We start from the raw sequence: 15,178 nt of genomic DNA, 5'->3' as shown, positions 1-15,178 counted from the left end.
AAATTGAAAAGAAAATGTAGTTCTGTAGAATAAAAGAAACATATTTTCAAATATATATTTTGTTTAATTAGATATTGAACGAAAGGAACACAGTTTTAGGTTTATCTTTTCGTTTTTACATTTTCAAAAATCTGTTTTCTTCTGCGATATTTCGCAAACTTAAAAAAATATATATATATATAGACTTGAGAATATACGATTAGTATGTAGCCAGACAGTGGAATGTAAACACGGTCTATTATAATCGTCAAGACCTAGTTTATAGGTTGTTAGAGTATATTATTCGGTGCTCCATACAACTTTATACAATCACTTGAACAAAAGCACTATTATGAGTTTAAAAAATATAACTCTAATAAGTTAAGCACTAAGAAATGACGTTATAATAGTTAAAAAATGAAATGAAATATTTGAGTTTTACGCCCCACAGTTATGCCGGTTAGGCTAAAGGAGACGGTGATGATGAGAAATGAATGAAATGATGGAATGAAGAAAGTGGGAGGAAACGGGAGAACCCCGAGGAAACCCATGCACACAGTGTTTGTCCACCACCGAGTTCCATTGGCGGGTGCGAAACCGGGATCCCAAGCACCAGAAGTGAACGTTCTACCACTGAGCCACCGCGGCTCCTTATAATAGTTGAAGGTCAAAAGTAAACAAAAATAATGTAGCACGTAAACCTAAATATGTATCATTGTAATTTAAAAGTAATCTGACCCATACTTGCAAACCCCACAGTATCTTAATTTTATATAGTTATTAATGTAGTTATTTATTACGTCATCCTAAATATTATGTGAATTCCGAATGGATAAAGAATAAGATCCCTTAATTGCTTGATAACAAATTACATTAACAAAAGTTACAGTCGATTCACATATCATTATTCAAGTTAAGATACATACTATTTGTTAATAATTTAAATTTTCGTACTACACTTAAAAATCAACAGAAAAATTATGTTATGAAGTTTGCAAATGTGCGTTTAAACAGTTTACTTAAAAATAACAGTGATGCGTGTTCAAATTTACATTTATGTCGAGTTTTTAGAGTTTCGTGTAGTTAGCTTCAATAATGCTGTATCTTATTGCTTGACTTGTTGAGGTTTATTCCCCTCATAATAGTTTTTTTTCGTTCGTTTGTTTCTTTGAAGCGATGGAATAAGGTTGTAAAGTGTATCGAATAATATAAATTGTTGACTTATGACTTATAACCTAGCTTATCTATTACAATAAACTGTTAATTAACATTGTACTGCTTTTGTACAAACAAATCATATATTCTCAAGTCTACCTTTTTTTTTCTAGGTTTACCAGAAGATAGCAATTTTAAGGATTAATAATGTAAGAAGAAAAGTATTTTATAAATAAGGTAATCAATTTTGGTTGAGAATAGTGTGCTAGTCTACCTTGAAATTTACAGAACAAATACATTCATTTCTGAAGACTAACATTATTTATTTTGTTTGTGTACTCAGGAGTTACTTTCAAGGCGTAAGAGATAAGGATAATCGGTTATTTGAACTTTTCAAATAGTCCCTGCTTATCTTCTCAAAACTATTTTCTTGTCATCTTACTCGTATAAAGAAATCTCACCTGTATGGAAATAAAGTACATATTAGAAATTAAGTTGTTTCATTCTATGAAATTATCAATGATTTAGTTTTCAAGTTATATAATATTTTCCACATACAGCTGAGATAAAGAATAAATTTTCATTCTTACTTTGCTAAGGGCATTTCATGTCGTATATCATTTTCCTCAATGTCAGAGTCTCCACTACAAGCATCACCTTGATCGAGCTCATAATAAGCAGATAACAACTCAGATTCATCACCACTGTTTGTGGGAAGAGGAAACTGCAACAAAAGAAGAAAAATCAGAAATTCTAAAAACATAAGTAATTACAGAATAAGTCAAAAGTTAAATAAGAAAAAGCGGAAGAGCTATTACTCACCGCAAAAAATATGTAGCAGAATTTTCTTCTACATGCAACAGGTAGCGCTTTCGAAAGATGCTACTTCCTTCATCAGCCTGTGGTAGACTTCAAAAACGATAAAAAAAAAAAAAAAAAAAAAAAAAAAAAACATGAAGGGTGGTTAAAAAATGGTTAAAAGGTTAGGATATGTAAAAAAACAAATCTTCTGTCAATCATGAAAACACACGGGAATAGAAACTTACTTACATTGTACACTGCTGTTCACTGTTTTCTGTTCTTGCTTTCCAAATGGCGAAAGTATGTAGTGAAAAGATTACTCCAAATAATATTTATTTCTCCTCTATCCAGATTAAGTGAAGGCCTTTCTTTGTGAATGTAATATGATTCCTTAATTTTTCGTTCCGTTGCTGTTTTTGCTTTTTCAATTAAACATGATCCCATGATTTGATGGTTATAATCTCTAAGATACGTTACTAGACCGGATAACTGTTGCGGATTCCGAGATTTCGAGGTACGAACGTACTCAGTTATTCTAGTACAAATGTTTCTTTTTGTTTGACCTATATATACTTTATCACTGACATTTCACCCGATAGACGCCACTGCTTTGTAAAGGGTCAGTAAAAAATGCTTTAAAATTGGTTATGCATTTATCTATAGATTTTGGAGGAACTTCTGAAATTTTGATGTTGAGTCTTTGCAGAATCTTCTCGATTTTTTATGAAAAATGTGGAACCAAAGGGACACCAATCCATCTGTCAGTTACGGCATCTGTTGTTGGTTGATGCGGAGGTGCCAACGATCTCCTGTTGTACTTGTTTGTACCATTTTAATAATAAAGATTTTTGGAAATCATTTTCCTGTCCAATTTCTAATAAATACTGTATTTCCTTGTTGAGATTCTCAGAGGTCTGAAAGTAAAAGAGCTCTCCTTAAAAAGTTTTTACAAACATTTAATTTCTGAAGCCATGAATGTGATGATTTGAAGTTGATATATTTTGTACCAGCAGAAGGTTTGCGGTATACCGAAGTAACAAATTTATTGTTATGTTTTTTAATAGTAATGTCAAGAAAGTTAAGAGCACCATTTTCTTCAAGTTCCTTCGTAAATTTTATTCTAAAGTGAATTTGATTAAACTCATTGAACAGTTTATTTAATTCTTGAGGGTCCTTGTACAAAATCAAAGTATCATCAGCATATCGAAAATATTTAATATAAGGAAATTTAGGAAGGATATTTGTTTAAAACATGTCCAGTACCAAATTAGAAAGTATTGGAGAAAGGGTATTACAGATAGCCGATCCATCGTCCCGTCGAAAAATGGCGTCTTCAAACCGGAAGAAATTGTTCCTTGGACAAAAGGCTATTAGTCGAGAGATTAATTGGATTTCGTATGGGTTTACTTTTAGTTTAATATAATCACCGCTTGCAATATTGTGATACATATTAACCATTTTTTAATCATCCTTCATGTTTTTTTTATCCTTTTTGCAGTCTATCATAGGCTGATGAAGAAAGTACTATTTTCCGAATGCGCTACCTGTTGCATGTAGAAGAAAATTCTGCTACATATTTTTTGCGGTGAGTAATAGCCTTTCCGCTTTTTCTCATTTAATATAATCACCGCCCGCAATATTGTGATAAGTCAAAAGTTGTTTATAATGAGCAAAGTGTTTCTAAAATAAAGTTTCCTTACTCACCGTTACCATAGAAATTCCTATCAAATCTCTCTTTTCTACGCAGCTCACATTTTCTCACCAATTTGGTAGCTCCTCACAGGTATGCTTTATTGTTATATTTGTAATATGATCAGCAGCAGAGCATATGTCCCTTGCATGGTTGTATATGTCCCTTGCATCTTACCATGAACATATCTATGACACAATAGTCCTTTTACGCATATTTTCCCCAAAAATGAATTTATTGAATGAAAAAGTTTCCTCAATAATCATATCTTCATGTAAGAGTGATAACATAGCTTTTACTATCATTCAGAAATGTTCCTGTAAGTATTCTTTACTGCTGTACCTGCTGCGAGCACAGTTCAGTTCTATTTAGTCATAAGTTATGAAGATTTCTCGAGATTTTCCTAAGAAAGTTTACAGAAATTTGCTTCATTTTAGAGTTTCCAGTAGAATCATCATTAATGGAAGCTCTAACAACGACAGACCCTAGAATGCAAAACTACAGGTTTTATTGTTCCTGATTGGTGCTTCTTTTTGTTGCTACAAAAGTCTGGCTACAAATCCAATGTCGAGAGTTCATTTAACAAGTTCAGATGAACAATCAGGAACAGTGATTCCGCACACTTCAATAAGCTGGCTTCGGTTATCTAAATATTACATCTTGTAATTTTTTTTTATTTCAGCATCAAAGAGTCTACTGGTTGTAATGTTTAAAATCTGTGGAAAAAGTCTGAATTTCATATTTACAATCCTGAGGAAAGTATTTGCAAGATTGTAGGTAGTTTGCTCTTTATGCAAGGATCACTTGTTGCCATCTTTAAAAATTTTGCACAACTGTAGCTACATGGTTCTAATCCTCCAATACCCTCTCAATATGTTTTGATAGTTTCTATCACCACAGAACTGCAAAGGAAAATTTGTGTATCCTTTCATCACAGTAAAATTTCCTCGACAGTATGAAAAATCATTGAACTGCTAGTAAAGATGAAGGTAAGTATTAATTATATACATTAAAGTTCCGTTTAACCGAATTTGACAAAACCAATGGTACTTCGATTGAACAAAAATTCAGTTACACCGGAATATATATATATTTTTTTTATATCCAGCACTGTAATAGTGACATATTAATCGTACCAAACTGTATACAAAACTCGTGCTAAAAATAAATGGGAATAAAGGAATAGGTGAGAGCAGCCAATCCAACCTAACAATGAACTTACTCTTTGATAAATAATTGTCTTACCAAAACGAATACTGTGCACATTGTCGGTGTTTTCAGTTTAAAGTTCAAAAGAAATTCGTTTAAACCCTGGTGTATACTTAACTATACTAATTGAACTGAGTTTTTACTGCACTATGAATGAATTATAAATTGCATGTTCAAAGGTTAATTAGTTAAATTCTTCGTGACAAGTCTGACATGGCTCTAAAGATATGAAAAAAGTTTATATTAACATTTTACTTTCTGAGGAATTTTGCGATTTCCTCAATGTTTAATTTTAAAATCGTGGAGTGAATATAAGTGTTTACCAGTATATTTCAACTACTTATATATGACAATAATTTACAACGATGAGAAAAAATAAGTTTCAAAGAATGAGTAATGCATTCTATAAAGAGTTAACAAGCCAAAAAAATTTCAAAGCGCCACAGTAAGATTAGAGCTTGCGTTAAGATGGAAAATCATTTTACTTTCTTGTATAATCCTATGAAATGAGGGTAAGCAAATACTTTTCTTTAATAATAATTTATCTTATACATGTCAAATCGCACAAATAGCAATAATAACAAATTGGAACGATGGATTTATTTCAAGGTTTCTGTACTTCAAGAAATAAGTGCCACTAATAGTGTTACTTCCATTGTCATAATCCTATTTTAATGTTTAAATCTAATTTTATAAACTTAAAAGTATCCCTCGAATATAGTTTATAATTTTATTTTATCTTTCAAGAACGTAATTAATGAAATCACTAAAATTTCATTATCAAATATAAGTATTGGTGGGTGTCATTAATTTCCTGAGTTAGTGTTAATAATGTTATTGATTTTCAAATTTCGTAAAATAGAATTTCCCTAGTAAAGTTCCCACAGATAAAGCGAAAAAGGAATAGTTGAAATTCATAATCACCAAAATAAAGAATCAAATTAAAGTAACTATTGAAGGACTCGCCAAACATATTGAACTATATATATTCTTATTCTTAAGCAAATTGCTTCTTTGTTCTTGGATGACAGTGAGCTAAATAATTTTCTAAAAGGTAAAATATTATTATTTATCATGAGCTGTGTAAGAAAATGAATATTAATTCTATGATGGATCATTCAACTTATATTTCTACATGTACAATGTCATAACAAAGTTTATATCACGGATTGTTCGGCTTAATATTTCTACACGTACGATGTTATAACAAAATTTATGTTAGTCTTGTCCTAACGTTACGTTTTTTCATTTGTTCTTCTTTTTCTTTCTTTCTATTAGTGTACTTGTATTTATAATGCAGAGATGAGATTAACAAGTTAAAACTGTTTTCCGTAAGGAAGTTTAACTTTAGATGGCACATCGTAACAACTTACCCTTACATGACGCTCTTCGTCTTCAACTGATAAATGTTTCTGAGTAAACACAGTGGCTTGTCGAACATTGCATCTTTCTGAATCTAAAGCTCCCTGTTGAAAAAATGAATGAATCATGAAGTTGTAAAATAATAACACGAAGATATAATACATTCAACTTACCCTAGCCACTTTGTTCTCCTCTGAGCCAGAAGAATTTTTTTGAGAATGTACATTTATTTTTATGCGTCCTGGATCAGCTATAATTACACTAAGCTTCTTTGAATCGAAAGCTACCTGTTAAAAGAATAATACTGAAACTGAAGCGATAATGCTAATTATTTTCCAACTACAATTGCAAATTAGAATAAAACAAACTATAATAAATAGCTGTGTTCCCATGAAGCTAGTGGTAAGTTTTGATATTGAGGTTTTGTTACGTAAGTAATCTATGGAATAGTCAGTATTAATATATGCCTAAAGAAATTAAGTCTCTAAATCATTCCTACTTTTGTACATAAATCTGCTCAAGAGACATAATAGAAGAATGTAGGTTTAACTCTTAATATTTTAGAGTAATTTCTAATTTCTTGTACACTACCTAATTTTCGATTTTTTTGTACCTGACGATAGCTCTGTACAATATTCTTTCAATGCATATTCCACTTCAGTAACTGGAATTATAAATAGCTCTAAAATATAGTAATTTTAAGTGCTAAGAATATGATACAGTGAAACCTGTCTTTAGCGGAATCGAATAGGACCAGCAGAAATTTCCGTTTAAGATAACTTTCCGGTTAACAAATAACTGCAAAGAAAAAGTACATGCATATAATGGATATACTGAGATAAAATAAGATGCTGTATGAACACGCAAAACTTATAATGAACAGAAAGAACACTGTACAACCATTAACTTAATTTTTCCAATAGTCAAGGAGGGGTTTCTGTACACGTCAGTGCTTGAATGCTCAACTTTCCATAGAGACTTCAGCCTCAGAAAACCACACTAAGCAAATCAGTATCATTTCGACGTAAGGCAAATGTTGCAGTTCCTTTAAATTTTTTGACAGAATCTTGATAAGTCTTTAGCCTGCACTCTTCTTCCAACTCAATGCCTTATTTCTTCCACCTCCCCTCTTCTCCTCCTTTCAGACTTTCCGTATTATTCTCAATTAAGGCATGCATATCCTCGTGTCTGCTACGGTTGCAGACTACTATCTGTTTTGCTAAAGATATATCTAATCTTTCATAAGATGCTTAAAAATTTTCTAAATGCTTCACTCTGAAACTTGAAATTTTCCGTTAAGAGGTTTATTTTGATTTCCGTTGTCCGTGTAATACAGTTTTGTTTAATGAAGGGAATTTAACACAATTTTCATCAGTAAATTCATGAGACTGTGAAGTATTTCCGTTTAATACAAGTTTCCGTTTAAGAAAAGGTTCATTAAAGACAGGTTTTACTGTACATTTTTATCAAAAAAGTCAATGGTATATATCTTTATCCTGAGTATTTGTGAGGTGATATCTTTTTTACTTATTGACCCGTGAACTTTTTAGAACTGAATTGGTTAAGAAAATGGATTCGATAAAGAGATTAATTAAATGAAGTGGCTCTATACTACATCCAAATTGTATTCTTAAAATGAAATTTTCCGATTTACTATCTCTTATTGCTTCTAGATTGTTATTTTGTAGCACATGTTCACGGCTGTCTATTATTCTATATTTTACCAGGTCAGTTTTTTTAGCACTTCAAACAGTTCTGTGAAAAGTAGACGCATATTTTTTCTTCACAAAGTATTGTGATGATTGTTGGAAATAAAGAACAATTTCTATAATGTTAGCTATTGTAAATTTACTGTAATCTTCGTGGTCGAGTGGCTAGTGTGCCTACTTTCTGTGCGTGTAGGCCAAGGTTCGATTTCTGGGAGGAGTACTTGGGAATAAATATAAAAGCGAGTAGACTTAAGATCACACTTTAAACTGTACAGTAAATTACTGTACAGTTTTATAAACTGTACAGTTTTATACCCGTCCTGAAAAGGGATGTTGAACTAAAATCAAACATATTATATTCTTGTTACAAAATGGAATACTCAAATAATGTGAGAACTTATTGCAAGCTTGGAGGTTCAAAACTAGCCGGAATTCCGAAGTCCCGGGCTTTTTCACAATGATCAATGGTGATGAAAACGAACTATCGCTAGTTTCCTTGATAATATTAGCGTCTAAGAGTTACTTAATTTGTAAGTCAATTTGAGGTCTTACCGCCAATGGAACCGGAGGAGATCTTTGATGAAAGGATGCTCCTTTGTCTATCCTTATTTTATGTATATAACCTCGGAAATATCCAATATCTGTTGGTGTGTAGGAAAAACATCTCTGTATTTAAAGAGTAAATCTTGAAATGAAATCTTTGAGTTTTACGTCCCACGGTTATGCCGGTTAGGCTAAAGGAGACAGTGATGATGAGTAATGAATGAAATGGTGGAATGAAGAAAGTGAGAGGAAACGGGAGAACCCCGAGAAAACCCACGCACACGGTGTTTGTCCACCACAAAGTTCTCTTGGCGGGGGCTGGGAAGAGTAAATCTTGTACGGCTTTCTTTTTTCTTCTGATAAACTCGGGTTTATGTCAAACAAATTAACATCAAAAAATTATTTTGTTTCTTCTGATCGATCCTGAATTTCTTTTTATGATCTGAAAAAGGTTTCATCATCATGGCCATTATCTGGACAATTATCCTGTAAATCTATTTCTTGAAGGTTCTCTTCTACGTATGCTACAGGTGTGTTCTTTGCTAGTGTTACCGGCTTATTTGTAGGATTCGATATAAATAGAATGAAGTTATTTTTAGGTATTTTGGTAGACTATGTTTGCAGACCATGCCTGTCTAATAAATTCTCTAATGGAGAAATGAAAAAATGTTTGTGTTTCTTCTGCTGATTTTTAATACTAATAGGTAAAAAGAAATGTGTCCTGGCAGGTATAGTGACTTTTCTGGTTGTGAAAACATCAGCCGATTTGCATTGCCTAATTGCATTCATGGCACTAGCCGATAGTTTTTCCTGAGTATTAATCTCCCTTGGATACTGTGAAGGTCTAAGTTTTATATACACTGACAGTGTATGATTTTGCAAATCGATCTTTGCTTGCAATCGCTTTAAAATATCGCCAAATAGAGGTAGAAAATCTCCCTTCGGCCATCTGGTTTGCTAATTTAGAAAAGTCTAACGAATTAGTTGTATTAGAATTACTAGAAGTGCTAGGCGCCGGGGGGTCGGGCGGGGGATTTTGGTTCGCGGTTTGGTGGGAGGAACTTGTAGGTATTTGATTTTGAGGTGTAGCTTGTAATTGTGGTGCAGAAGGTGCAGGGAACATAGGAGGAGATTGTTGATATTGGCTCCAATTATGCGCTGGATTATATAACGGATATGTGATTTGTTGTTGTTGCTGGTGAACAGGAAAGGAAGCGCCAGCGATCGGTCTCGAATGTAAATTGCTAACTGGTGTATTTTGTTCGCACAGCGAGTAAATAACCTGTTGTAGCTCAACATAATTACGTTTCTTCATCAAGTCATTTGTTTTTTCTAAATTATGTAAATGAGTCTGTAGAGCCTGAACGGTTGTAAAGGATTCTAATGCTATTTTTTGTAAAAAAATTTTTTGCAAACCTAATGATAAGTAATTGATTTTCTGTTCCTCGGTGGCCTGAGGTAAAACTTGCCTAATTACTCTTGATTTCCTAAGAAAGTAAGCATCTATTGGTTCATTTTCCCCTTGCTGAACCTGGAAAATTTCAAACTCCGCCTTATACGCTGGAAGTTTCGGCCTGCTCAAATCTATTAATTTGTCTTTTAATTGACCATAATTTAGTGTATCCAATTGATTCTGAGCTTTTAATTGCAAAACTAAATCCAGAGCGACATCCTGCAAATACATAGGTAACAGCTCTTTCTTCTTCTGTTCGTTCCACAAATGTAATAATGTAAGATGGTCAAAGAGCATAAAGAACCTGTCGGGATCCTCCGTCACATGACCCGAGTATTTAGTAAAGTGTGGTACATTAAAGGAAAGACGCGAATTCTGCTCCATATTTAAAATGTTTTCTGGAAAAGTGTTTTTACCAGTTCTAGTTTGAGGCATAAACACATTCAGTTCACTAAAAGCACAAACACTTAAAAATTCACATACCTTCCAAAAAAGTCCACTTCCGGCTAATAAAAATACTGTCCGGTAGGGGAGTATTCAGAGCTTATTCTGAGCCGGTCAAGCCTCTACCATGTAAAACTTTGTATATTTTTGTCTCATATATAAGGAAGAGGTAGAGCTGTTAATAAAAAGAGCGTGCGCAATCGACTCCCACTACCAGTATTATTATTATAAATAGTTCCTTTATAAAAGTATTTTTACAAAAATACTATACAAATTGATTTCTCTAGAATCAGGGTGAGTATAGGTGGTCTTTGACCGTAAGGTCGCAGACAGGATCTCCAACAGAGCCCCGTAGCAGGCTAAGAGGAGTGGAATTAAGGAACCAATGCTCCGTAGCAAGCAGAGGCGGGGTAAGTGGCTAACAGAGCCCTGTAGCAGGCTAAGCGGCTGAGGTTAGGATTCCCAGACAGAGCCCCGTAGCAGGCTAAGCCAGGAGATAGGATAAGCGTAGTCCCGTAGCAGACTAGAGGCCTGGGGTTAGGTTACTCCAAGAGTCTCGTAGCAGACTAAAGGAGGGTCACCAGAAAACTGGTACTGAGCTGGATTTTTCTGTCCAATTTATAGCGTCCCTTGGGTGGCGGTGGCGCTGCTGCTTCAATTTCGTCTTCTGCTCCGTGGGAGGGGCTAAACGTCGTCTGCAGGTGATTGCAGGTCCCCCTGGTGGAAGTTCTTCTTGATGAAGCACGAGGTGGTGTTTATAAACACTTGATGCGTGGATTTGTTTGTAAACAAATTCACATGGGATATTACAATATATACAGAGGCGGACCCAAGGGGGCTATAGGCCCCCTTCACACTCAAGTATACAATGCATAAAATGGGCTTCAATCCTGCTTTACATGGATAAAACTGCAAACTATGGTATATCCCCTCCCTTGATCATATCCTGGATCCGCCACTATATATATATATATATTTATATATATATATATATATATATACTGTATATAATGCTCAAAAAAATTAGGGGTTCAGCTGAAATATCACACAAGACCTTAAGATAGTGTATGAATAAGCTTGTGTTTGACTCATATATATCATACAAGAAGGAATGCTTTAAGATACACTAGAAAAATGGGGCATATACTGGTGTTGGGGCACGGAAAACCTTGTTCACATGGCTCATGACACAAGACGGTTATGTGTGAACCTCTCGAACTGCCCACAAACAGGCAAGGCAACAACACTGATTGTTCCTTAATATGTCATATGATCACTTCGAATAGCCAACAGAGCCTCGCACCTGCGTGGCATGGATTCAATCAGATTATCGATGAGTTCTTGGGGGATGTTGTGCCACTCATCCAGAAGAGCGACTTCCAGCTCTGGAATGGTTGTTGGATTTACTGGCCTAGCGGCAATTCGTCTGCCAAGCATATCCCAGACATGCTCAACTGGAACGAGATCCGGAGAGCATGCTGGCCACTTCATCCGAGCGATACCCTCAGCATCTCATCCACTAACCGAGCTCTGTGAGAACGAGTATTGTCATCCATAAAAAAGGAACGGATCACCAATGGCACCAGCATAAGGAAGAACAAGAGTTTTCATGATCTCATCCCTATATCTGAGAGCCGTCAAAGAGCCATTTCGGGTGATGTGGAGCTGAGTACGCCCACCAATGCTGATTCCTGCCTACACCATCAGTCCATCACCATGTTACTGGGATCTTTCTCGCACAAACATGGGATTGTTTCGTGTTCCACACTCTCTCCAGATGAAAACACGTCGATTATCAGGCCCTACACTGAATCGAGACTCGTCAGAGAACAAATCATTGTCCCATTCATTGCGTCCCCACCCACGATGTTCTTCCGCCTACGCTGTTCGATCAACACGGTGTCGTGCAGTTAATGGGACACACACCACAGGCCTACGTGCGTTGAGACCACCTTCTCGAAGGCGACTGCGGACCGTTTGAGTAGATATTGTGCGTCCTCTTGTTGTTCGGAAGGCTCGCGGTAGCAGAGTTGTATTCTGACGCCGGTTTCGACGGGCTGTTAACAACAGATAACAATCGTCTCTGGCTTTGGTTGCTAGTGGACGACCCTGTCCTCGTCTTCTTCGAACACTTCCAGTTGTTTGAAATCGATTCCACAATTGAGAAATCACACTTTGTGCCACTCCTATGACATGTGTCACCTCCCGCCATGACTGACCAGCTTCCAACCTCATTGGGGGCCGCGGTGGCTAGTGATAGAGCGTTCACATCTGGTGCTTGGGGTCCCGGGTTCGATCCCAGCCCCTGCCAAGTGAACTTTGTGGTGTACAAACACCATGTGCGTGGGTTTTCTCGGGGTTCTCCCGTTTCCTCCCACTTTCTTCATTTTACCCTTTCACTCACCTCTCATCATCACCGTCTCCTGTAGCCTAACCGGCATAGCCGTGGGACGTAGAAACTTAAAGAGTTTTTCCGGCCCGCATACAATTATAGCTGATTTTGCAAATCATCGCAAATGGAAGTGTCACCATCAATATTAGCGACCGCGAAAACTATGGATTTGTCCCTAATATCGGTCATTTTGGATTACTTTTACATGTCTCGGTTCCCCTCCCCCGCTGACTCCTGGCCCGCATGCAATTGTAACTGAATTTGCATATCATCGCTAATGGAATTGTCACCATTGATTTCAGCGACTGCAAAAACTATGGATTTGACACTAATATCGGTCATTTTGGATTACTTTTACTTGTCTCGGTATCCGAACCCTCCGGTGACCCCCGGCCTGAATAGGGTGAATTTTTAAGTTAATGTGATCAGAGTTTCACCATTGATTTCAGCGACTGCGAAAACTATGAATTCGACAGTAATATCGGCCATTTTCTACCACTTTTACATGTCCCTGTAAGCGCCCCCTGAGACCCCCTGGTTCGAATTAAAAAAAAGATTCGTCTGGATCTGGGGCCTGGGCCAGGGTACGCCTGACTAAAATTTGGTAACTCTCGGTCCACTCGTCTGGTCCCCAGGCCTCAAACAGACAGACAAACACAAACAAACTATTTATTTTATTTATATTAGACTAGATAGATTCTTGCAAATTATGCCAGATTTTCATATTATCTTTCCGAACTAATTTTAAAGACCCGCTCCTACTTATCTTTATATGTATACACAGTATATCTATATTTATATATATATCTATATCTATATATGTATATAACAAACGCAAGAATTACACCCTAAATAACGCTCCTGGAGGACCCCTTTCTCAAAAAAAATTGCTGGGGAAACACTTGTAGAGACTTCAGTTTTCGTGCCAGACGATTACCGAGATCTGGTGAACAAAAAAAAAAAAACTCCTTTATCGATCGAATTAAAAAAAAAACTCCTCGGGTTAGTATTCACTGAGGATATTGTTATAAAATTTAAATTTTATGGGTAAATCAGTAGACTTTGAATACATCCACATCGTATCCACTGAGTTGCGAAATTGTGTACCTCCAAACATGGACGGCCGAAGAAAATTTTCTAGGGGGGCATCTTCAATGTTTGTTATATTAGTCTGACATTTAATGTGCATGATTTGTTATATTACGTGTTCCTTTTTCTTGAGCCAGGGAGGTTCATTCTTATCAAACACGGAGATTATGAAGAAGCAGATCTACTGCACAAAATATAATAAAAACATCTCTTTCGGATTTCTATCATCCCGCAGTCCAACCCCGAGACGAAAACATAAGAGATAGGCTTTTTGTTTTTAAACAAGATAACGTGCCTAGCGAATGCTTTACATTGTGAAGATTATATTAGTGAAAATTAAACGAATATAATTTTACAACTTAATATACATATCACTAAATGTTGAGCTCCCCGTTTCTATGTGGTTAGTGTATGCGCCTTTCTCGAACGAGGTTTGATTCATGGTAGGAGCTCATGTGTTTCAAATCCGACGTTAAACTGTACGTTCACGTCTTGTAGAGCTTTGCTCCTGAAAACGACGCTAAACTATAATCTAATTTAATATTACTAAATATTAAAAAATAATGACTTACCAAGGCGACGTCAATTTGCCAGTCATCAAATCCATTTTATACTTTCACCTAATCCAATGGATATTAATATAACAATTACAAGACACACGCACATATAAATACTCAGAAACAAGCACATACACACGTACACACACACACACACACAAATATGAACACTTCAAATCTATTTACATGTGGTGGACTGCGCTGCATCAAGCACTGTTATCTTCGTCATCATCTTCTCATGTATCTGCATTATTTGATTCATCCACAGATTTGTTATTTGCACGCATCATTCATTTTTGCATTTTCGGGAGGGTTCAGGGTTCTTTCTTCATTTAAAGAGTCGGTTCTCTGTATTGGAAAGAGAATCAGGGAGAAAGGGGGAATTTATACTTTATAAATGGATAACATTTTAAGAAATATATACAAAACATGCCGCTTCCGACGCAGCACTGAAGCATTTCTTTAGTTGTCATACCCCCTCCCCTCTCAAGTTGTAAAGTGAGAAGGGACAGAAACATCCCAGACACTCAGGGTTCAGTTGACAATAATAAAACTATGGGTAAGTAAACATCTTGTACAGAGTCACGTTTTGCTTATTTTTGAACATTTCTGTGAATTCAACAATACAACAGCGGAAATACTAACTGGTTTTATTACTCCAACCATAGCTTCAACTAGGGGTAATTCCCAACGGTTAGTGAGCCATCTAAATTTTCGTTCTTTTTCTGTTCTCCAGAGGAAAGAATGAGATTTCGCCAAGATGCTAAAGTCAAGATGCTAGATGCTAAATGGGAG

General features: G+C 35.7%; 1 protein-coding gene across 3 annotated transcripts in view; it reads right to left on the bottom strand.

Moving 5' to 3' along the window:
• LOC145662710 (kelch-like protein 6) overlaps nucleotides 1–15,178 on the bottom strand; it is a 101,771-nt gene that overhangs the window by 41,140 nt on the left and 45,453 nt on the right. For 2 of the 3 annotated variants that reach the window (XM_081728563.1, XM_081728565.1), the window contains 2 exons: nucleotides 6,370–6,483; nucleotides 1,725–1,858 (listed from right to left, as the gene is read on the bottom strand). In XM_081728563.1, coding sequence (XP_081584689.1) covers nucleotides 1,725–1,858; nucleotides 6,370–6,483 — 248 coding nt within the window. Of the gene's footprint in view, nucleotides 1–1,724; nucleotides 1,859–6,207; nucleotides 6,301–6,369; nucleotides 6,484–15,178 lie in introns of all 3 variants that reach the window. The other variant, XM_081728564.1, reaches the window with a different exon arrangement.

Source organism: Thermobia domestica, chromosome 10 (genome assembly GCF_964235325.1).
Source record: "Thermobia domestica chromosome 10, izTheDome1.hap1.1, whole genome shotgun sequence".
In the NCBI taxonomy this organism is placed as follows: Eukaryota; Metazoa; Arthropoda; class Insecta; order Zygentoma; family Lepismatidae; genus Thermobia; species Thermobia domestica.
The sequence above is the reverse complement of the archived record's forward strand: the minus strand, read 5'-3'. Positions and strand labels throughout refer to the sequence as shown.